The 24,275-nt window shown below is 35.0% G+C and overlaps 4 protein-coding genes and 1 long non-coding RNA gene across 10 annotated transcripts; 2 read left to right on the plus strand and 3 right to left on the minus strand.

Moving 5' to 3' along the window:
* Positions 1-1,489: 1,489 nt before the first annotated feature.
* On the minus strand, positions 1,490-5,540 carry LOC111206712. Of its 6 annotated transcripts, none has more exons than XR_007317240.1 (5): positions 5,216-5,540; positions 4,946-5,141; positions 4,311-4,836; positions 4,171-4,225; positions 1,490-3,994 (listed from the first exon to the last, which is right to left on the minus strand). It is a non-coding gene; the product is annotated as an uncharacterized LOC111206712 (long non-coding RNA). The 6 variants fall into 6 exon arrangements; XR_007317242.1 differs by lacking the exon at positions 4,171-4,225 and having other exon boundaries at positions 4,314-4,467; positions 4,539-4,836; positions 5,216-5,539; XR_007317241.1 differs by having other exon boundaries at positions 1,490-4,225.
* A 1,532-nt stretch (positions 5,541-7,072) lies between these two features.
* On the plus strand, positions 7,073-12,100 carry LOC111207072 (general transcriptional corepressor trfA-like). The gene is made up of 7 exons (XM_022704671.2): positions 7,073-8,650; positions 8,744-8,895; positions 8,976-10,889; positions 10,976-11,348; positions 11,440-11,587; positions 11,652-11,745; positions 11,835-12,100. The coding sequence occupies exons 1-7, from the start codon at positions 7,742-7,744 to the stop codon at positions 11,950-11,952; spliced, it is 3,708 nt and encodes a 1,235-aa protein (XP_022560392.1). The 5' UTR covers positions 7,073-7,741; the 3' UTR covers positions 11,953-12,100.
* Positions 12,101-13,815: 1,715 nt separating this feature from the next.
* On the plus strand, positions 13,816-16,521 carry LOC106412510 (galactan beta-1,4-galactosyltransferase GALS3-like). Its single transcript, XM_048776091.1, has 2 exons — positions 13,816-15,187; positions 16,024-16,521. Exons 1-2 carry the CDS (start codon positions 14,040-14,042, stop codon positions 16,367-16,369), a joined length of 1,494 nt encoding a protein of 497 aa, XP_048632048.1. The 5' UTR covers positions 13,816-14,039; the 3' UTR covers positions 16,370-16,521.
* A 1,813-nt stretch (positions 16,522-18,334) lies between these two features.
* LOC106377938 lies at positions 18,335-20,339 on the minus strand. The gene has a single exon (XM_048776346.1). It carries the CDS (start codon positions 20,067-20,069, stop codon positions 18,687-18,689), a length of 1,383 nt encoding a protein of 460 aa, XP_048632303.1. The 5' UTR covers positions 20,070-20,339; the 3' UTR covers positions 18,335-18,686.
* A 212-nt stretch (positions 20,340-20,551) lies between these two features.
* On the minus strand, positions 20,552-23,772 carry LOC106412125 (putative cytochrome P450 71A28). The gene is made up of 4 exons (XM_013853016.3): positions 23,333-23,772; positions 21,542-22,039; positions 21,132-21,413; positions 20,552-21,046 (listed from the first exon to the last, which is right to left on the minus strand). The coding sequence occupies exons 1-4, from the start codon at positions 23,723-23,725 to the stop codon at positions 20,702-20,704; spliced, it is 1,518 nt and encodes a 505-aa protein (XP_013708470.2). The 5' UTR covers positions 23,726-23,772; the 3' UTR covers positions 20,552-20,701.
* Positions 23,773-24,275: the final 503 nt, after the last annotated feature.

Genomic DNA, 24,275 nt, shown 5'->3' on the forward strand with positions numbered 1-24,275 from the left:
AAATTATTGTTAATGATAAAAAGAATTATTTTGAAACTAGTAAAAATATAAAATGAAACAATAATATAGACATGAAAGGGGAAATTTTACTTTTACACTTTGTTTGATACCACTTTTCAATTTTACCACTAGTCTAGGAACATTTTCATAAATACCATGTTCATTAATGGACAAAAGACAATAGTATCCTTCTCTTATCTTTTCTCAATCATCGTTTTCTTCATCTCTCTCTCTTTTGGCGATCGATTTTTTTGGAGTCACCGGAGATCCGCCGTATCTCTCTCACACGACCGGTTCTCTGGGATTCCAAACCTCCACAATGTTGACTCATACTTCTGTACAAGAGATAACCTTGCTTCACAATCAGCGCGCTTAGCTGTTGCCGTCTTCATAGAGCTTTGTCGTCAAATTCATGGAGATTCAGCTTCGCCGTTTTCATGGAGATTCAGCTTCGCCGTTTTCATGGAGCTTAGCCGCTGTTGTATGACAGAGAGGAAAGCCTCCTGATTTGAGATCGTCGTCGCTGATTGAATAGCTCGCTGGTTGTCGTTGCATCCTCTCGTGAATCGTAACTTGTGATGATGGATGTGGTACTGCGTTTTGAGGGTTTAAGGTGGCTTTTAAACTAAGGAAAGCTGAAGGAATGGAGATTGTGCCTCCAATCATAACGATCAGCGTCACTTCGGGAGCCTATTAATGAAGCAAATCAAACAAAACATTCAGATCTTATAGCGACAAAAGGCTTTTGACTTAATCTTTTTTTTCCTATCATGAATCAGTATAGTTCTGTTGGGACTGAGGAAAGTTGGGCATGATCTTACTTTGATGTGCTGGTTGGGTTTCAGATAGTTACTTAAAGAAATGATTTTTTTCTTAGGAAAAGCTTTAAACTTAGTTATGTGGTGTAATAGTACTGTTAGGCCAGAGTATTGTTTCGCAAAGCAATAATGCTTAGTGGTTCTTTGGTGTTACCAAGATACTGTTATGTTCTCTTTGGTTGTCGAAAGACATTTACTAATCTTTCTTCATGTCATTGTCAACTAGGAATGGAACATGCACATGCTACTGTTACCGTTGACACAAGTGCTTGGTTCTATGCCTTTACTCGTTGAACTAGTCTAGTCCTTCAATCTCTCTGCAGGTGAAACTGCTATACCAAGTTCAGTGTTTTATGTTTTACCAAGCAAAATTCCCTCATGTATCTTACGTTTTGTGGGACACACATTACAGAAACAATATTGGTAACCTTAGAAACTCATGTTCTATGTTCTGTCATCAACCACTTTGTCATCTTCCATAGCGTTTCTTTTTCTTGTAAAATGATGATTAATATTTTATAAATAATGTGTGTTTTTCTAGATAAGTTATCGATTGGTTAATGTTATGAAATAATCAGAAAATGTATGTTCTTCTTCCTAGAATCATCCTCTTGATGGTTCATGTGATGAAGATCAAGATATGTTTTGTTTTCATGTTAAAAAGAAGCATGTGAAGAACATTGGACATATAGTATAACAGGGTTGCAACAGAGAGCCTAACAGATAAGTTATTTGGGACTTTTACCTTCATTACGGATAAGATCTTATTGTTACAAAACAGACAAATCCACATGTTGTTTCCTTTCCAAGCCATCCAAAACACAACAAAACAGCAGGGACGCTCACTTCACTTCAATGTGGTTTCTTATACTATGATGGAAAACCAACAATCTCAACGTAAATGCAATAGCTAACTCTTTCCAGAGGTTTTCACACTTGTCTCTAGTTCTGCTTCACGTACCTATGATTACAAAAGTGGATATATCTTTGGTAATATTAAGAAGCAAAAAGTTATTCAAAAAATCAGTAATAATAGTTAACAAACTATTTCAAAGTCTATAAATCTATTTATAAGAATTTATAAAGCCAGTTACAAAAGTTTATAAGAGTTTATAAAATCTTTTATAAATATAAAAATGATTTTATAAGAGTTCATAAATCATTTTATAAGGTTAATTAATAAGAACTTATAAAGAGATTATAACCTTTTATAAAGGTTTATAAATATTTGTAGAAGTTTATAAAGGTTTCTAAAATGTTAATTAAGGGTCTATAACAAAGATTTATAAAAACAATTATAAAGATATAATTTATAAAAGCTTATAAAGATTTATAAAAATATTTATTCATAGTTTATAAACCGTTTATAAAGGTTTATAAATTATAAAGGCTTTATAAGAATTTATAAAAGGTATATAAACGGTTTAGAGGCTCTTCTAGAGCTGTTAGAAAAATATATATTCTGCTAGAAAAATATCAGAAGGGTTATAAATCGGTGTATAACACTTATAAAACTAAAATTAGTTAATAAAAATAATATATTATCTTAAAACCCCAAAAATCACCTTGTAAACCATAAATCAGTTTATAAGACCTTATAAATTAATTTATAAAATTTTATAAGTTTATATAAACTGATATGTCTTTTGTAAGAATTTAGAAGGTTTTGTGTATCATTTATAAACTCCTATAAACAAATGTACCCATTAATAAAAGTTTATAATTATTTAAGTGTTTGTAAATTGGTTAAGAACAAATAACTTATAGAAACTATAAAAGAATCGATTTTAAAATTAGTTTATATTTTTTTTTTTTAATTTCATAATTGGTATAACAGCTATTTATTTATAAGAATTTGAAAATAATCATTATAAGAGTTTTTCTATATATCATTTATAAAAGTCTTTATTTCATTTATAAAATTATTTAAACAAATTATAAGGTTTATAAGGGTTTGTAAGTCATTTATAAGTGTTTATAAATGGTTTATAAATAATTGGAAATGTGTATGCATCAATCTTGTAGCCTGAATTGATGATTAGCAATTGCTTTATGTGGTTTTGTAGAACAATAGGTGATTATGCGAAATCATAAATGAGTCATTTTGATAGTAAATCACTATTATTAATTTTAAGTATTCATAAATGGTTTATAAATTAACTTATAAGGGATTATAAACTGATTTATCAGAGTTTATAAACTGGTTTTTGATTATAAAAGTTTATAAGTTAATTTATAAGAGTTCATGAACTGGTTTGTAAGGATTTCTAAGTTAATTTATTATAAATAATAATAAGTTGATTTATAGAATAGAGTTTTATAAGGGCTTATAAAATATGTATACAGGCTTATAATAAGTTGCCTTTGTTCAACATCACACAGCTCTCCCTGCAAAAATATTCAAACTCCATAGACAAATAAATATTTAGCAGGATCATGTTTACTTTTGGTGAAATATTTTGACCTTCTGCCATTTTCAGCATCTGTGATCTCCGCTCGAGTTGGAAGACCATTGACAAGTTAATTTATAAGAGTTTATGAACTCGTTTGTAAGGATTTCTAAGTTAATTTATTATAAATAATAATAAGTTGATTTATAGAATAGAGTTTTATAGGGGCTTATAAAATATTTATACAGGCTTATAATAAGTTGCCTTTGTTCAACATCACACAGCTCTCCCTGCAAAAATATTCAAACTCCATTGACAAATAAATAATTGCCTTCCAATTTGTTCAACTGGTTTGTAAGGATTTCTAAGTTAATTTATTATAAATAATAATAAGTTGATTTATAGAATAGAGTTTTATAAGGGCTTATAAAATATTTATACATGCTTATAATAAGTTGCCTTTGTTCAACATCACACAACTCTCCCTGCAAAAATATTCAAACTCCACAAAAAAATATTTAGCAGGATCATATTTACTTTTGGTGAAATATTTTGACCTTCTGCCATTTGCAGCATCTGTGATCTCCGCTCGAGTTGGAAGACCATTGACAAGGGATTTTCACGGAGGACGAGTTGCCGAAGTACAAGGTGACGGTGGAGGACGGGATGAGGCTGGCGAAGGAGTACAGTCCCATTACGAGAATAGATTGGAAAAGAAAACCGCTTCGTTAGCCATACCCGACCCTTCTTTACTCTCTCCTACACCTTCCATTGCTTTGCAGGCTGCTGCAAGATCATCCAGACCAGAGTGTATATAAACCATTATAAATAACTTAGAAACCATTACAAATGATCTATAAATCTTCAGAATTATTTATAAACCTTTATAAATTATATATAATTCCTTACAAATAATTTATAAACCATTATAACTAATATAAACATCTTATAAACCATTATACATGTCTCATAGGCCGTCATCTTATTTGTCTCTAATTGGAACTTCTCAAACCATATCTAATGAATACTTTAAATCAAGGATTCAAAACACTCAAGGAATGAGACTCGTGAAGTAGAGAGATGGTGAAAAGAAAAAGGATACAACCTGAGATCTTTCATCGATCATTAACGTCTTCTTCTGGTATAACCTTTGTGACACAAGCATTCATAGAAGGATACAGCCTAATATCTTTGATGGATCATTAACGTCTGCTTCTGGTATAACCTTTGTGACACAAGCATACATAGAAAGCTTCTTCCTGCAGATAAAAAGTGGAGTTGAGAAGCCCAATATCTTACCAAACATTCAGAAGAAGCTACTGCATCTTACTCAGCTCTCAACTCGTCCGGTCTTTACTCTTTAAAGATTGCCTCTTTTCATCAACCAATGTCCATTGTGCATTCAGGTCTTTGAGTTCATCAGCAACAACTGTATAGACAGACAGAACACAGACTTTTCTTGTCACTGAACCAAGGGACTAGAAACTAAAGTATATACACTTATCTAAGCGCGTCATTTATCTTGCTTTCTAGTTCCATATCTTCATCAAGCTCTTTCTGAAGACGCTCAATGTCATCGTCTCCTGTTGATTCATCTGAATAAGCTTCCTCTGTTTTCTTCTTACAATCTGCATTTTTTTTAAACAAAACAAAACAAATTGAACACTTTTATATTGTTGATTCTTGTAAAGTATCAGTCTTTTGAAGTTTTCTAGAGACCCAAGTGAAGAAACTAACCTTTAATAGATTTCTGAATCTGATTGAAATCCTCATCGCAAGCGAAGTGGAGAGCTTTTGAGTGGTTGAAGCTTTGCGCGCGATACGACGTCAAATCCGTTCTTGGAGTTCAGTAAGTTGATTAAATCGTATCCGTGGGAGATTAGATCTTTAATATCGGAGCTCTCTCTCATTTCTGGTGCTCCAACTTGTTCTTCTAGAGCAGAAAATTAAAATTAAAATCATTAGATCAAAACCAACAATACAATGAAAGGTGTGAAGAAGGCTTACTATAGACCAAAAGCACTAGTGGCGAAGAGAGCAGTCCGAGTCCCTCACTCATCGTTACCTGAAATGAGAGGCATATTCAATTGCGATCTCATAGTCACCGATCGGATCGGAGAGGATACCTCCGGCGAGAGAAACCTGACCGATATCTCCGGCGAGAGACACATGTCGTGGGGGAGAAGGAGAGTAGTTTAGGTCTAATTATTTAAGGGTACAATGGTATTTTGACCATTAAAAATCTGGTGGTATAATTGATTAGTGTATAAATGAAAAGTGGTATTAGGAAAGTGGTATTAGTGGCAATTCCCCCATAATTTTCTAATATAGACAGAATTATCAATAAATTGAAATTTTTTTACATAAGTTATTTAGTATTATGAAAATAAATAAATAAATTATGTGAATCCAAACTTCTAATATCATATGCTACGTTGGTGATAGATTTTACCAAAAAAAAGTATGTTCCAAAATAGACGGGAGGAACCACATTTGTCAAAAAGTGAAATTACAACATGATGCACATAGATATAGTTGCCCGTTGTGTTAGACCTCAGCTACGATCACTTCACCGAGATGTTCCTTCTACTATAGTCTATAGGGACTATAACAAAGCTAGAGACTCTTGATCTGTCTCACAATCAGCTCACCGGTGAAATTCTTGGTGCTGTTGGGTATATGAAGAGCTTGGGGTATCTCAACCTCTCTTTCAATAACTTTCAAGGCAAACTCAAGAAACAGTTCTCAAGATGACCAGTTGATTCCTTTATAGACAAGCAGCAACAATGTCTCCAAGATCAGTTGTTACAATCTCAGCGTTAGCGGCCATTGCTTTAATGATACTTGTGATCGCTCTCTTCTTCAAACAAAGGCATGATTTTTCAAGAAATTGAGAGATGGGAAAAAATTGTGCACTGAAGACATTAGATTCCAAAGTTTACTGAGCACAATATTGAAAACGTAAGTAAATTTAACAGTGGTTGATGATAAAATTACAAAGTGCCAAATTTTAAGTGGATATCTTATATATTTGAGCAACAATCACTTATGTGTTGGTATTTATTTACCAAAATTTAGCTAAATTTGTTTTTTAAAATGACACACAGCACGCCAAGACTAAATTTTCAGTTAATATGTGTTTAACTTTCTATGACACTTTAGTCAAAGACTATAATTACCTTACATAATAAGTTATATGAAATAGATGACAATATAGTCATACTCATATATCAATAAGTCATGTCAAAGGCTGTAACTAGAATGCATTTTTTTGGAATAAAAACTTCCTGAATGTTTAATTCATGTGTATTCCAAAAAAATTTCACCAGTTACAATTAAAAAATGGAATGTGTATTCCATTTCATTCCATAACATTCCATACCATTCCAAAAAAAAAATTAACTACCATTTGAAAAATCATTCCAAATCAAAAACGTTTTGGAATAAGTGGAATGCTGATTTCATTCCTTTAAATTCCAAAAATTATAATTCCTATCATTCTATACATTCCTTTTAGTTGTTACCAGTTACACCCAAAGACTATTTATTTATTCCATACTGAGTTACCATAAATCATTATAGTATATAATTGGAAACGTATTTGATATTATTCATAAACTTAGAAAAACAAAATAGTTTTATTGTAGATTCATATGATAATGGGATCATGTTTTGTTACATGTAATTAATACATGAGTTGGGAAAAAACGTTTTTAGGTAACACTAAATTATAAAACATGATAATTCAATTACACTGATCCTTGAAGTATCCAGATTCATGTCTAGCTAAATTAAATAAAAAGTGTTCAAGTCAAGTCGGTAAATACATGTATCAATTGAAGAAAAAAAAATACTCTTTTAGATAACACTAAATTCAAAAACATGATAATTTAATACCACTGATCTTTGTAGTATATCCAGATTCATGTCTAGCTAAATCCACTGATTAAATAAAAAGTGTTCAAGTCAAGTCACTTTAATGTTACCGGTAAGTTTGAATAAAACAAAGGTAATACATGTATCAATTAAACTAGTCAACTCCAATTTAGAGAATGCTATAAGTGTGCTCTCCCTCTTTCTTTGACACTGTCTGAAAACTTTTATTTTTAGTTTTAAAAGTTACAACTTAAATATACAAGAATCAACTCATCTATATTTGGAATTTTTTCATTATACAAATTACAAAAGGTAGGATTATTTACCTAAATAATATTTGTGGATGAAAGTAACAACAAATCTATTAAAAATCAAACAGAGAGAAAAACAGCACATACTTTTATTTTTTCTTCTTGCCTTTCTTCTCCATTGATCTGTTTTGGCCTCTGTCTCTTCGTTTTCCCCTGTTCTGTCTCTTTGCTTTCTTCTTGTCCATCAAAACTTTTTCCTCCTTGTTCGAAAAATCTCCATCATTGATGCTCTTGTTCTTGTTCTTCTTCTTCTCTAGAAGAGGTCAAGAAATAAGAAATTATAGACAAAGATCCGATTAAATAGGATTTGTGTTCTTGATTTTGGTGTTGCAATAAAAATGGCGTCATGATGACATCTGACGTAGAAACGTCTCAGGCTTTTAATTACGTATTAAGCCCCCACGAGAGATGCATCCGAGGAGACAACAACAACAATAAGAAGACCAAGAACAACAACAGCAACAACAACAATGTCCGAAACATACACGTCGCCTTCGAGAAGAATCTCAATGTTTTTGTCAGAGATCATCTCGATAACGTTACCGTTGCCTCCGGTGAGAATGTTGATGAATCCACCAAAGCGGTTCCTGAAAGTTCTTCCAACAAATCCTCTGTTTTGAAAACAGAGGAACCTCGGTTATCATCGTCCTCTATAGGATCCGACCCGGATCCGAATTTACCTCATCCGGGTCAACAAGATAAGAACACGTCAAGGAAAGAAACCATGCCGGCTTCTTCTCTGGTTCAGATATGGGAGGCAAGGACAACGAGCTCGAACCAAAACCAACCCCAAACCGATAGCAGAACGAGTTCTTCAGGATCAAACGTGTTAGAGAACTCAGAGTCTCTTATTGAGGAACCAGTCAAAGAATATGAACCAATACAGCCAGTTCAAGAAGGAAAAAATGAAGAACATAAAGAGGAAGAGATTGAATCTGACTCACAATCTGTTTCTGGTGAGAAGGAAAGAGAAGGCGTAAGAGTTATGGATATAATCAGGAAACTAAGCAGCGACACGGAAACAACAACGGGTAATAACGACAATGGAAGCAGCAGTAACGAGAACGGCAAAGAAGTTCAGACAACAACAACAGAAACAAGAACTTTTCCTCAGGTTTCTTGTTCCCCAAGAATAAGAGGGAGACAAGCATTTGCTGATTTATTGATTCAGATGATGCGTGATCGTGAAAAGGAGCTGGCTAGTTTGTTAGATCGCCATTGTGTTTCAAAGTTCACGCACCGGGGAAGGATTCAGGTATATATGTAATTGCTTTTATATCAAACGAAGACTGGTGTTAAAAATTTAGGGTTTAATTAGGGCTAAAGATTTGTTTTGTTGTGTGTTTAGTCGACGCTTAGGATTCGGTGTTACGAAAGGTGCATTGCGATTCAAGATAAGTATCGGTCTAAGTCATGGGCAGCAGGATCTGATTTAAACCGGGCAGGAGGATCTGATTTAAACCGGTCACCACGAGGGTCTGGTGTGATGCATCTTCTCAAGTAGGTATCTAATGTTTTATGGTTTGTAATGCAGTTCTTGGAGAGATATTTAACTCTGAAGTAAATGAAATGAAATGCAGGGAGAAAAATAAGACAAATTCTGATAACATTTCTAGTTCTGTCTCTTCTCGGTCTAGGGTGATGGAGAAAGATCCTCAGAAGTCTTTGGAGAAGAAAGCTGTGGAGGAAATAATGGAGAAGATTGATGTCAAGGAGGTTCGAGAAGTGGTTTCTGCGGTGGAAACCGCGAAGAAAGCTGTCCTGAGTGAACTTGTAGAGAACAAGAATGGTTCAAAGAAATCCACTGGAGAAACTATTAAGAAGGAAAGTGCAGAAAGGAAAGGCGAAAAGCGAGAAACAATGGCTCAAGAAGTGGTTTCTGCTGTGGAAACCGCAAAGAAAGCTGTCTTGAGTGAAATTGTAGAAAACAAGAATGGTTTAAAGAAACCAACAGGAGAAACTATTAAAAAGGAAGTTGCAGAAAGGAGAGGCGAAAAACGCGAAACAATGGAGAAACCTGTTGCTAAAGAAGGTCTTGAAAGGAGAGGCGAAAAGCGAGAAACAATGGAGAAACCTGTTGCTAGAGAAGGTCATGAAGGGAGAGGCGATAAGGAGACGGTCAAGAAAGCTGTTTTGAGTGAAAGTGCAGAGGGTAAGAGTGGTTTAAAGAAACCTATAGGGGAAACCCTTCAGAAAGAAACTACAGAAGGGAGAGGAGATAAAGGAGAAACAAAGGAGAAAGCTATTGCTAAAGAAAATGTGCAAGGGAATGTTTTGGTTGGAATAGCTGAGAAGGTGAACCGATGGAACTCAGAGGAGAAACTGAATAGGAGTAGATGGACAGAGAAAGGTAAAACTGAGACCAAAGCTAATACTGAGAGAGTTGATAAAAATGATGTATTAGAAGATGCTAAAAGAACCAGTAATGTCCAAAGTGGGGAAAAAAGCAATACTACTTGTGAGTTTCCTGAGAAAGAAGTAAGAAGAAAGGAAAAGGAAGATTGTGTTTCTGTAGAAACTAAGTCCATAGAGATTGGAGATCCTCAACAAGGGACTGCACAAGAAGAGGAAAAGGTTGTCCAGGAGACAACAACCAGAAACAATAAAAATGGTTTAAAGAAACCTACTGAGAAGGAAAGTAGAGAAGTGAGAGAAATGGAGGAAAGTGTAGAAGGAAACACATTTATGGGAATAGCTGAGAAGGTGAAAATGTGGAACTCCAAGTACAAAAAGAGTAGGAGAAGATATTCTATGGACAGAGGTAAAGGCAAAACAGGCAAACCTAATACCGAGAGAAATGAAGTGTTGCAAGAAGCTTCAAGGAGAATCATTAATCTCAAAACTGAGGAGAGAAGTATTACTACTTCAAAGGAGAAAGTTGTTGGTACACAAGAGATTAAGGATAAAAGAGAGAGTAGTAGAGAAATAATGCAGTGTGAACCTGAAGAGAAAGGAAGAAGAATGAAAGAGGAAGAGCTTTGTTCTGAAGAAGCCAAGTCCAAAGATATCACTGAGGTGAAAATCATGAGTTCTCAAGAAGTTATTACACCAGCAAAAGAATCTGCATGTCATGGCTCTCCAGAGAGAGGTAAAGAGCTAAGTGCTTCACTACAAGGTGAAGAAATGTTTATTCTGCAAAACCTAGAAGACAAGTCTACTAAAGAGACTGATGGAAACAATTTTCAAGAAAATATAATTGAAGAAGACTCTAGAGAGAAGGCTAAAGAGAAGAATGCTTCACAACAGGATGAAGAGGTGAAAGAAGTAGCAATAGAGTTTGCAAATGATTGGGATGAAAAAGAAGATGATGATGATGATGATGATGACTATGAAGATTATGGAGATTTTGATGATTACATTGGAGAAATTTCAACTGATTGGATCTACGATGTATCGAGGCCTCGAAGTTACTGGGAAGAGTTAAGGAAAGAAAGGTACCTTGAGGTTCTCAACACTGAATCAGATAAAAAGGACATATGTAACCTTATCCAGAGGTATATAACCTATGATCATTTCTCAAAATTCATTTAAATTTTGAGATTGTAATCTTTTTTTTTTTTTGCGAATTGCTGCTGTGCAGCCGAACAGTTTCCAACTTCTTGACGAGTGACTTGCGACAAAAAATCGATAATTTGATGACAAGTCTCGTGCAGAATCACTTAGGCGTACCAATCAATCAAGAAGAAGACGAAGAAGAAAAAGAAGAGTGGGTTGAAGAGTGCTCAGCAAGGAACCAAGAATATAATGAAACAGAGGAAGAACCAGAGAAGACAAATCTTGAAGCTGCAAGCGACACAATTCTTGAAGCTGATCATGACGCTTGCAGCCAATCATCAGAAAGGAGTAGTACGTTGATGATTTCGTGGAGTTTCAGGGATCAAGATATTGACAAGGATCACGAACCCACAGCGTCTTTATCTCTCCCTGAGCCTTCTTCTGCCACAAGTCAAACTGTGAGTTTTGCTTTTCTTCAAGTTAGGTTACGTGTTGGTGAAGTAAGCTAAGATCTTCACTTTTTTTTTTGGTCTGATCTTCACTTAACAGACACAGGAGATGCAGATGATAAGTGATCTCAGGGAACAAATGGAGCAGCTTCAACGAGAAATGCTAGAACTGCGAAACACCGTTAAATCTTGCACTGATATGCAACTTCATTTCCAGAAATCTTCAACTCAAGATTCTTGTCGCTCTGGTCAGTTTTGTTATCATCGCATTAAACGTTTTAAAATTCTTCAACTGATGAAACAATCTTGTAGGCTCATCTTCAGAACAACGAGTAGAAACTAAGAATCCCTTAAAACGCAAGTGTTGCGTTTGCTCTGAGATGCCTGTTGACTCGCTTCTGTATAGGTACGTGCGTTTGCCATATCGCTATTTCAAATCGCAAATCTGATTTAGTAACTAGCGGTCTTGTTTTTTTTTTGTTTCTTTGTACGTAGGTGTGGACATATGTGCACGTGTCTAAAATGTGCTCATGAGTTGCAATGGAGCAGTAAGAAATGTCCGATTTGCATGGCTCCAATCGTCGATGTTGTGAGAGCTTTTCTTGATGCTTAGGATTTAAAAAAAAAGAACAATATTAATTTATCTGTTAGTTTGGAATCTGATACATCTGATTATACCTGATAACATTTGTTTGCCTTGTTGTTCTGCCATGTTGAGATCATTACAATAAAAAGTTCCGATATACTCCTCATATCATATGGCTTGTGCGTGGGACAATTCAAAAGTTAGAAAACTCCCATTGCGAATACTTTGCATCAGGCCTATATTTCCATATCATTTGGCCAATTAAACAAATCCAAAATGAGTGGAATATTAGCAATCGTGCAAACAACTTAGGTTATACTGAACCCAATGATAAAATAACTTGTTGGATGTATGGATCTAATATTAATAAACAAGTATTTTCTTGGATGGTACATTAGATATGATCAAAGGAATTTTAAACATGCTAGTTATGAAAAAGAAGGCAAGTAAAGCCAAAAACTTTATAATATGATCAAGTGACTACACATTCTACATGTAGAGACAACTCAGACAAGACTACATCTAGCTTAGCCAATATTTAGGTTAGCCAAAAGCTGAGAGCTAGATGCTGCCTCAGCTTAGCTTAACTTTTTTAAAGAATAATGTGGCCAAAATCAACTATCTTGGAGTTGGAGATGTCTCCAATGTCTTCTACATGTTAAATAATTAAATCTATCAGATGTGTTAAAAGACTTAAAGCTATATATTGATGGACAACCCATTTATGGGCTTCAATGATACTTGGTCTTATGCCTATGGCTAATTTTAGGCCTACGTGGCCTTGTCATATTAAGACCCAATGAGTAGGAGATGTCTGGACTGAAACGTTGGAGAGAAGCCGAGACGTCACGCTGGCCTGGCCGACAGGTGGGTACTGGAGACAACGCCAGGTCTCCCACAGATGTTGGAATCCTGTAAACAAATTAACGAAACTGCGTAACAGAAAAGTACACAAAAATTACGGTAAGAAAACGCGGTCGCGATTCATTCTCTATTTCAAATGTCACATTGTCACCCCTGAATATTCGTATACAAAAGTTAAGAAATTTTAACCGGTTTAACTAAAACTATATGATTCATTTGAGAAGGCTGTATGCCATCAGCTTTTTAATGCTTGTTGGATATATATTGGCCAGTAAATAACATGTATACAAAATATTTTTGTCGTTAATAATGCAGATGAATTTGGCGTTTAGCACATAAAAACTGTTTGTTTTCTTCAGATGCATTATTAATTATCATGTAAACAATTAATTTTCGATTAGTTGGTAATCATCTTTAATTTTTCTTTTCTTTATGACCTTCCCTTCCCTTCCCTTCACTTTACAGTTTCCATTATGACGTCTGCAAGTCAAAGTAGTACAGAAATAGGTAATGTGATTATTCAGAGAGGCCTTTCAAGAGGCTTTTATTACAAATACAAATAATGTCGTCAAAACCTAATACTTAAATAAATACTCAGGCCTAGCCAAACGAAGAAATCTGATTTTGAAGTTGAATTAGAAAATTTACCTGGCTTATTTTCCTTATAAAAATAATTTTTATTATATTGTCTCTGTTTATAAAAAAATAAAACTGAATTAAAATTACGCAAAAGCACACCATTTATACACAATTCGGTTTAATTTATATTACATTTTTCTTAAAAACGAAATTAACTAATAAAACACTCCTAGCTAAATGAACAAAAAAAGACTTCTGGCTTATAGCTACCCCTGCATAGCATGATTTGCCCAAGTAGTGATGGATTCAATGTGTCTAATTCCAGTATATCTTTTTTTATAAGTTGTTTTCATTAGACCCTTCTTTATGTACTAGATATACAAAGATTAGCAAAAGAAAAGAAACATCACTTACTAAAATAAAATAGCATATTCAGGAAATATCACGGAAATAGCATTTTTTTTTTTAAATAAAATGAATATAAACACACTAACACAGGTAACAAAGACAAAAAGAAGAACAGCTTTGTGTGTGTATACACATTAACATACAGAGCAGAGAATAGAAATCGACTCGACTCGTTGAACCATAGAAAGAGAGAGAGAATCTATTCATCTTCTTCTCTGATTCTAGAGCAGATCTAGTAGCGAAGACGATAAGATCCATCGCCCATGGCCAAAGAGAGAGACCATCACCCCAACAAGGACAAGAAGCTTCTCGTCGGCGTCATTTGGAACTTCTCCACCGAGCTCAAGCTCATCTTCATGGCGTTACTCGTCATCTTCACTCTAGCCACTCTCTTACCTTTCATACCTTCTTCATTCTCCCTCTCCGCCTCAGATTTCCGCTTCTGCATCTCACGCTTCTCCCCCGCCGTTCCCGTTAACATCACATCCACCGCCGTTAACGTTACACCTGAAAAAACCTCTACAGAGCCGGTAGTGTTGGATAACGGCGTTATCAAACGGACGTTTACTGGTCACGGCTCCGCGGCTTATAACTTCGTCACGATGAGCGCGTACAGAGGCGGCGTTAACTCATTCGCCGTTATCGGCTTATCATCGAAACCCCTCCACGTGTACGGCCACCCTTCGTACCGATGCGAGTGGGTCCCTCTCGACCCGACCCAAGACCCGGTTTCCACAACCGGGTTAAAAATCCTAACCGACTGGGGATACGGACGGATCTACACAACCGTCGTCGTGAACTGCACTTTCCCAACAATCTCCGCCGTGAACTCCGGCGGAAGCCTCATCCTCCACGCCACCACCGGAGATCCATCGCTAAACCTCACAGACTCGATCCCAGTCCTAACGGAATCTCCAAACTCCGTCGACTTCGACCTCTACACCTCACCGGAGAAGAAAAAGTACGACTACCTCTACTGCGGCTCGTCTCTCTACGGCGACCTAAGCCCGCAGAGAGTCAGAGAATGGATCGCGTACCACGCGAGGTTCTTCGGAGACCGCTCGCATTTCGTGCTCCACGACGCCGGGGGGATCCACGGCGACGTGTTCGAGGTTCTACGGCCGTGGATTGAGCTAGGGAGGGTGACGGTGCATGACATTAGGGATCAGGAGCGGTTCGATGGGTATTATCATAATCAGTTCATGGTGGTGAATGATTGCTTGCATAGGTATAGGTTTAAGGCGAAGTGGATGTTCTTCTTCGATGTCGATGAGTTTATGTATGTTCCGGAGAAGGAGACGATTAAGTCGGTTATGGAATCTTTGGAGGAATATTCTCAGTTTACTATTGAGCAGATGCCGATGAGTAGTAGGATTTGTTACTCCGGTGATGGTCCGGCGAGAACTTACAGGTAATATTAATCATAATCTCGTTATAGTTTTGGTTAATGATGCTTTAGCTAAAGACGCATGTGTGATGTGTTGAGTAACGTAGAATATAATCACGTAGTTTTGATTGGCTTTTGTAATATTATTATGGAACAAGCATCTGGTTCTGTCAACACTTGGTTAGAAAAAGTCTTCGAGTATTCTGTATTAGTCTTCTATGTTGGTCCAGATCTTTGCTTTTATTTCACATCACATTATTTGAGTGATATATATATTCCTAAGATTCTAACTTTAAGATTGATCCGGCTTTTGGTTGGCAATTATTTTGTTTAACTAAAAATAATATTGAATTCTGATGTTGATAATCAGTTTGGTACGGTTATGGTTTTACTTCTTAATCTTATTTGTTCGACTCAGATTGAATGTGTAATGGTTCTTGTTAGGACAAACATTTCAGTTATGGTTTGATTTAGAGCATCTCCAACCCATTGCTATTTTCACCTCTATAATAGCATTTAGAGGTGAAATTGCTCCAACCCACCTCTATTTCTTACTCTGTAATAGAGATCTCTATTTTTTCCTCTATTTATAGAGGAAGAAATAGCATTCCTCTATTTTTTTACTCTATATTTTAGAGATTACTATTTTAGGGGAATACATTGGAGTATATATCACCTCTATTATAGAGTTTCCCTATTTTAGAGGTGAAAATAGCAAAATACATTGGAGATGGTCTTAGTTGAGTTTTTTTAGATTATGGTGTGGTTAAAATTCACTGCGTCTCAAATGGCCATCTCTCCTAGTTCATAAATTGTAGACTGATTTGATCTCTAAACGCTAATTTTCTGTAATGGTTCAGGAAATGGGGATTTGAGAAAATGGCATATAGAGACGTGAAGAAGGTTCCAAGACGAGACCGGAAGTACGCGGTCCAGCCACAAAATGTATTTGCAACGGGAGTTCACATGTCTCAGAATCTACAAGGGAAAACATACCACAAGGCAGAGAGCAAAATCCGTTACTTCCATTACCACGGTTCCATCTCTCAGCGCCGTGAGCCTTGCCGTCACCTTTTCAATGACTCGAGAGTTGTATTTGAGAATAATCCTTATGTGCTCGACACTACGATCCGCGACGTTGGTCTTGCTGTGAAGATGTTCGAGATGAGAACGATCGGTGACCGACTGCTTAGGACACGACAATGAAACATACTTTAATGTATTCATGTTTATTAGAAAAGAAAGGATTAGAGGTTATGAAGTGAGATGGGGGATATGTTTTACTTTAGTGGTTTCTTTTGGGCTATTCTTTTATTGTATCATAATTTCGGTATCGGTTTATAAATTCTTAGTATATATTTTTCATTGTCAAGAATAAAATTCTATAGTCTATAACGTTGACAACAAATTCAATTTACCATTCGTGACAGAAAAAGCATACAATTAATTTTCTTAATAATCCAAAAAGAGGGTTGGAATTTTTCTTAATAAGTTTCTGTCTGGACGGAGTTTTTTAATTATTTTAAAATTTAATATATTGTATTACTAATTATCGACAAAAGAAGATAGCTTTGTGCTTTGGGAGGTCAGGAACGTGCCTTTAAGCTTTTCTTGACGGCCACCGAATGGGCCTAAACGTGGATCCCAACGTAGAAGGAGCATCTGGGACCCACATTTTGTGGTGGTTAGAATCTCTCAAGTGGCAGATGCGCTAGAAAGTGGTCGTAGCTTAGCTGCACTAGAATACAAGTGTTCCATAATCATATGACTATTTTCCTGATAATTTTCTTTACTTTTTGCTGATAGAAAGTGTTATATTACGAGATTTTACGTGTGAACCTACAAAATTATTTTCATTAACGACTTGATTTTAGACAGTAAACATCGTAATCATTTTTCTTAGGTTTGTTGCCTTGACTTTTGTTAGAACATGATTATTAGAAGTTATTAAGATGGGATTTTTATCGGAATATAAAAATTCGTTTTTTAATTTTTAGTTAAATTACTAAGAACCGTTAAGAACCCCAGAACCCCAATAATCATGTTCTAAGGTACTTAGATATTATGTATGTTGACCATAATGACATGACGAATGTTGAAATTGATTATTTGAAAAACAAAAATCTATACAATTTGATATTTATATAGACTAAAACCAAAGTAATGTATACTAACCACTAACTAATATCCTCAACACCATCCTCAACAGACACAAAAAGTTTTCTTAACAGCAAATAATTAAAAACAGAACCATGCCGGTTGCATAGAGATAAACGATCTGATTTCAAAAGCACCCGACTATATTTCACCTTGTAACCACGCGGATATAAGACCATGTTTCTCAGAGTGTGAGTCGACATGTAAGCCAACACCGCTTTAGAGGTTAGTCTGTGTTTTTCCATGGGCTTCGGATATCCCTAAAATTAAAAAAAAAAGAATTAAACAGATACAAGGTTTTAGGTTTGATGGGTTTAGGATGCTCACCGACGGTACGGCACAAAATCATTGTGTAAGTTAGTTGCATCACATTCAAGAACCCTACCAATGCTGATTTCTACCATAAATATTTTCAAAACTTTTTTTTGTTTTGTTTTTCTTAAAGAAAATGTAATAATTGTTGATGTTAAAGGCTAACGGGTTGTCAATAAATGTATACGAACAGTACACGTGTGTTTATATGTTGTGTCATGTATCATGTCAAACCATTGGTCAGATTTAATGTTTGATGGCATTTTTTTGTTGTAAATTTAATACTGTGATGTTACGGAGATCATTCATAGAAAGTGGCCGAGGCTGCATGATCTCTGCAAGCTGCATTATTCTCTGAAAACACAGAGTCTATTTACTCCTATAAAAATTGTTCCTCTAACATTCAACGTCCACATATAAAGTAATCAGTAAATCTAAAACAGCAACTTTGTTGTCGGTTCAAATATATACTATAAGGTTTGGAATGGTTACGGACGGTTGTTGAAGATATGCTGTCGATTTATGACTATTGCAGTCACTGCAATTTAAATGGGATTGATGTGGTCGATACGGTTAAAGTGATGCGATCCAAATGTTGCAGTTTTTTTTTTCTAGTTCAAAAGTGTAAATCAAACGTAATATATTAGGGAATATAAAACAAAATATATATTGTTTTAAACAGCTAAAAATATTGCATTATCCTTGATTTAGTGTGGCTTGAGTACTTATGATCTATATTATATTTTCCGAAAATCCAGCAGAATGACATAACAACTTGCTTCTCATGTGCCATTAATGGATTCAAGAAGATAATATTAGATATTATTTAATCGCAGTATCGTATATAAATTATATAATAGGTTGCTTTTTTTCCCTCTCGTGTATTTGTTTCTTTAGTGTTTACAATGAAAAAGTTTTAGTCCTCGAATGGCAATGCTACCAAAAAACAATTTCAGCAAGAGAAGGTTAAAATGTAGTTAACTTCATTGGATTAATCAATAAAAAATAAAATTAAAAGAAAAAAAAAGAAAAGTTAATCTGTCACATTTATTATTCACACGGTTTGGGCTTCCAAGAAACTACTAAAATCCTCGGTGGCTTGTAACAACCGTGGCGTGATCGAATGATTCGGGGACGTCGGATAAGAAACCGGCGACGAAGTTGAGAACCGAACATGAAGTGGCGACTCCATAGACCTTCTTGATTTCGAACCAGAAGTCTTCAGAACCCCTTTGATCTCTTTCTCCAAACTAGGTTCCTTGTGGAACACGAAAGCGGCTGAAACAGGATCGTCCTGATCGTTTCCGCCAGGACCGCCTTTGATCAGTTCAGAAGGCAAGTCGAAGAAATGACCACCGAGATCAACATTGTCATCGTGAATCATAGCCGAAGAAGTCCACGAACCGCAGTCAAACTTCTCTAGCGAGGCTCGAGCTGAGATCACCGTGGTGTCTCTCATAGAAGCAGTTCTTGCCATGGAATGAGTCGAAGTCATTGTCGTGGTTCTAGTGATTGAGGAATCACCTTTCCGAGATGATGACCTAACCGGTTTACCTTTACCAAAACCGGGTAGGTATAGACACAACGCGCTGCATTTGAATCCGTCTTCGAAGGTATTGATGCTTTTCGAGTTGGCCGTGTTGGTATTGCTTTTGTTAGACTCGGTCTTCGAGAAGAAAGAGTTGTTTCCGCTACTCTTGTTAGAGAGACTCTTGGTGTTGTTAGAGGAAGAGAAGCCATTATCATCATCATGGTGTTGCTGATGGTTATGATTATAATGATGATGTCCAGTTCTTGATTTGCGTAGTAACATGTCGAAATCTAGGGATGGCGTGCATGCACGTCCTTCCCCGCAAGATTTGCTTCTTCCGAAAGAAACGGCAGCGTTTTGAACGAGCATTAGGTCAAGAACTTGCTCCGTGGTTCTGTTCTTCCAACTTTGTCTAGGTGACGTGGATGCTGAGTTCGGGAGGCTGCAGCTTATAAACTTCGTCTTTGTTTGATGATCTCTCGGCCGTGAAGTTATCATGTCGAAGCTCTCGTTCCTCGACAAAAGCGATTTCGGGTCAACGGAGATCCGCCTCTCTGAATCGGACAGCATACTTGTCTTCTTGATAAGAATCTTGGGCTCGTCTCCACGACCAAGAACCTCAAAGTCATGCCAATCCTCTTGACTACTATCGTCTCTGAAGCTGCTATCGTCCCTGAAGCCGAGAACTAGAGTCTCCATTTTTTTATTATCTTTAACCTTATTTGGAAAAAACAATATGGGCAAAAGGCTAAAACAGATTGGTTTTAAATACGGAGCAGGATGGGCTGCACGTCGGTTGGTAATTAGTTTAGTCATGACTCGCACGTATAATATGATACTACACAAAGTGTTGTTGACTTCATCTTCTATAAAATTGTAAAATAATTGTCGTTGACATGAGACCATTCCCACGATGATGACAAGATCAAAAAGATAGATCTGCTTGCACGAACTACCTAGTTATACTAATATTATCAAGGTATTTGGAAGGTGGTTACTTGCATCAGTGAAGACCATAATAAGGAACGAAATCAGTAATATGATGAAAATCAGCTTACTTTGACTATTTATCTGCAAACATCAATTATGGGTAATTAGAGGTTTGTGAACTGAAAAATTGTTGTAACTCGCAAGTGGAGGATTTATAAGGAACTAGAAAATTTTATGAGAGGATTTGTAATCAAGATTAAGAGAACATATGGGGATAGATCAAGAGAGAATACATTAGGTCCCAAACGTTACAACCACCCATATAAACTTTTCATGAAGTTTTGTACTAGAAAAACAAAGAAGTATTGAATTTAACGCCAAGCATAAATGCTTGCAAGTATATTTCAGGTTTAGTAAAGTTAAATTAACACACACACACACCAAAAAGAAGAAGCAAATGTTGGTAATTTTTTAATGATACCATACCACTAAGAAGGTGAAGAAAAACACCATTACACTCAACATGACAACAACCTTAACAGTTTCTGTTTATTTTTCTGCTAAATGAGTTTTGTTTTTTCAGCTGAGATGTTGATTTTAGTTGCACACTACATAGTGGATAACGCTGAAGATGGGAAGGCAATTAAAGGGAACTTGCGGCAAACTTCAATACCAGTTGTTTCAGCTAGATAGTACTGATCGTCATCTCCAAGTGGTCTACTCTCCACTCTCCAGTTAAACCGGTTCACAAAGTTTGCTAGTGCAACCTCGATTAACGTCACTGCAAAATCTATTGCAGGACATAGCCTTCTTCCTGATCCGAATGGAATAAAGTTGAAATCCTGTCCTTGAAAATCCAAATGCATATCCAAATGCCTCTCTGGTTTAAATACTTCTGCATCTGATCCCCATTTTCTGATATCTCTATGGATTGCCCAAGCATTGATGAATACCTGCTCAAAACGCACACAAGATATATTTTCTCTTCTTTAAATATAGTTTTCTTATATCATACATGATTTATCAAGAGTTGCTTACTATTGTTCCAGCAGAAATGTCATATCCCTTCACTTTGACATCTTGACTAAGTTGCCTAGGAATTAACATTGGACCCGGAGGGTGTAGTCGAAGGACTTCTTTGATCACAGCTTTAAGATATTTCATATTCTCAACTTCTTCTTCCGATACATATAAGTTATGTCTAGAATATTTTCGGATCTCATCTTGGAGTTTTTTCATACATTCTGGATATCTTATAAGAAGTGTCATTGCCCAATCAACGGCCGTGAAAGTAGTTGTCGTCCCCCCTAAGAAAATATCCTACAAAACGATTACGAAATTTCAAATTTAGTAACATCACCACTAACTTTAAATCAAGTGAATCTCTAATATGAAATTTCTTGACTTATAAGGATACTGTTAGTAAATAAAGGCTGTTTTTTAATTACCAAAATGATGAGTCTGATATCGCTTCTATCAAGCTCAAATCCATTTGTCTTCTCTCTTTGAATTCGTAACAGCATATCAACAAAATCCGATGCCTCTTTCTTCTCACCTTCATCAACATGTTCTTGCACCACTCTTTCTAAAAACTCCACAAACGTTTTGCTCACTTCCTCCATTTTACGATCCAAACCACGGACTTTATCTATCCAAGCCAAACTTGGGATGTAATCACCAACCGGAAATGCGCCTAAAAGCTCCATGATTTTTCTCAGTTGATTTTCAAAATCGCTAGTGTTTTCTTCACGGCTATATTTTCTTCCCATTGCAATTTTACATATGACATTGTTTGACATGTTAAGTAGTAAATCGCTTAGATTTACCGATAAAGAAGAAGAAGTAGCTTTCTCAAGCTTCTCCATCATTGCGTTTATCTCTTCTTTTCTTACATTCTCAAAGGACTTCACCATTTGCTTGCCGAGGAGGTGGACAGCGCATAAACTCTTCATTTAAGGCAGATTTGCAAACAATTTGTTAGCGAATTAAATGGTAAGTTAGAGCATCTCCAAAAAAAAAAATATAACTTCAAATATAAAATTTTTTTGCTCTCCAAATAGGAATTTTAAAACTTCAAATTTAGAGTTTTAAGAAGAAAAACCTTCATATTTGAAGTTTCACTACTCAAAACTCCAAATTTGAAGTTTTATTTTTATTTGCATTTTGGTCTTTATAATTAATTATACATAATATTTATGATTCTTAAGTATTTTTTCATTTATCGTTTTAATCTTTAAAACTTTTGTACATCATAAATATTTCAAATTTATTTTTCTAAATTCAAATTTTACACATAAAATTAAATAAAAAATTAAAATAAGATTTACAATATTTTAAAACTAGAATTAGACAACAAAAATATTACAAAACAAACTTAATAAAAAAACTTTCTTAAAAGATACAAATGTAATTATTATATAAATTTAAATATTACAACAACACTAATAGTCTAGTAAGTTTGCTCTGAAATCTCTAAAGTATTGTCCAAACAAATTTTGTGTAACCGAAAATGGAACATTATGGAAATATTTATGAAATAATGTGGTATTTTGCTTATCATTTGATATTTAATTATGTATTTTATTTATAATTTTATATTTTATTGTAAGATTTTATTAATTAATATTACTGTAATATTTTTATATATGTGCTAGTTATTCATAATTTTTTTATGGATTTATATTAATTATGACAAATATAAAGATCATAGTGTAAATTTTAAATAATTTTGAAGTTAAATTTGAAGTTTTGCTATTCGAATAGCACACTTTGAAACTTCAAATATAGAGTTTTGCAAATTCTAAAATAGAGAGTATTTTTGGAAATGCTCTTAGTCTTAAACTAAAACAAATAAAAGGTATATTAGCCTGAAATGTGAATATTTACATATTGACTAACCTACAATATTATGATAAACCAATCCATATCGCAAGTTCTTTTGTTCGTGAAATAATCAATTTAGCTGTAGGAGATCAGAAGATCAGGACAATAATATATATTTAGGTAGTGATATGCTCTCTGTGCAGGATAAAGTATATATACTAATTATTATGTAATATTTGGTATAAAGGTTATACCATAAGCTTTTATGATGATGAAATAAAAAAAAATAGAAAATCAAAATGGGTGAAGGAAGGAGCATATGAGGGAGGTGTATCTACTTTATAAAAATTCTTGGTCTTTTTCTTTTAAAATATACAAATCTTGTCAATATCTATATTAAATAAGTAAAATCATACCTTCATCTGTCTCCAATAGTCACCGTAAGAGGAAAATGCCACATCTCGTCCGCCGTTCATAATTATATCCACCGCCTTTGTTTTGGGGCGGTTGGCAAACTTAAGGTCGTGGGTTTTCATGACGTCATGAGCTACGTCGGCTGATGAGACCACCAGAACAGGTACACAGCCGAAGTGAAGGAGCATGAGCGGCCCGTAGCGGAGGCTGAGTCTATGGAAAGCGCGGTGAGGATGGAGACTGAGCTGGTGAAGGTTTCCTATCACTGGAAGCCGCCATGGAGACGGTGGTGGGTTAAGTTCGGAAATGGTGGTGGTTCGTTTGAATAGTGACTTTAGGAAGATAAATGCTAAGAGAGTTGTCAAGGACAAAGAGATTAATATCATCAATTCCATTTCGACTCACCACAAAACGTTGGTTCATACCACTGTGTGTTTAATATAGTAATGATTCTCGTCTTCCGTGCACTATGTGCTTTATAATAGTGATAATGAGTCGGATAGGGTTGGGCACGGATCGGATATCCAAATTTTTGGAGATATTTGTTATTTGCTTTGTATGTTACGGATATCAAAATTTTTGATTTGATTTTCTCCGTAAAAATAGGATATCCAGAAAACTAGATATCCAAAAATTATGTCGATGTTTATGGATATTTGCGAATACTTACAGATATATCATTTTGTTTTAGTTAATACAAATAATATAGAAAAAAATCGAGATATATTTGTTCTTTGAAATATTTTTACATGATATATAAAATAAAAAATTAAAGAAGCAGTGAAATTATATGTTTGTAAATTTTAAAATTAATAATAAGAAAGACAAACTTAAGAAAAGTTATAGATATTATAAAAAAAATCTTTTATTTTCTTTTATTATAATACTTTTATAAGTAATAATGTGAATAAAATTTATTAAATCGTATGTTAAAATAAAATTATA

The sequence above is a fragment of the Brassica napus genome, chromosome A1, assembly GCF_020379485.1.
Source record: "Brassica napus cultivar Da-Ae chromosome A1, Da-Ae, whole genome shotgun sequence".
Lineage (NCBI taxonomy): Eukaryota > Viridiplantae > Streptophyta > Magnoliopsida > Brassicales > Brassicaceae > Brassica > Brassica napus.

Coding starts and splice junctions, on each gene's coding strand:
- LOC111207072 (XM_022704671.2), top strand. CDS start 7,742: ATGATGACATCTGACGTAGAAACGTCTCAGGCTTTTAATTACGTATTA. Junction 8,896..8,975: donor GGTGTGATGCATCTTCTCAA/GTAGGTATCTAA, acceptor AATGAAATGCAG/GGAGAAAAATAAGACAAATT. Junction 10,890..10,975: donor ATATGTAACCTTATCCAGAG/GTATATAACCTA, acceptor GCTGCTGTGCAG/CCGAACAGTTTCCAACTTCT.
- LOC106412510 (XM_048776091.1), top strand. CDS start 14,040: ATGGCCAAAGAGAGAGACCATCACCCCAACAAGGACAAGAAGCTTCTC. Junction 15,188..16,023: donor GGTCCGGCGAGAACTTACAG/GTAATATTAATC, acceptor GTAATGGTTCAG/GAAATGGGGATTTGAGAAAA.
- LOC106377938 (XM_048776346.1), bottom strand. CDS start 20,069: ATGGTCTCATGTCAACGACAATTATTTTACAATTTTATAGAAGATGAA.
- LOC106412125 (XM_013853016.3), bottom strand. CDS start 23,725: ATGGAATTGATGATATTAATCTCTTTGTCCTTGACAACTCTCTTAGCA. Junction 22,040..23,332: donor ACTATTGGAGACAGATGAAG/GTATGATTTTAC, acceptor CCTTAAATGAAG/AGTTTATGCGCTGTCCACCT. Junction 21,047..21,131: donor ACATTTCTGCTGGAACAATA/GTAAGCAACTCT, acceptor CGTTTTGAGCAG/GTATTCATCAATGCTTGGGC.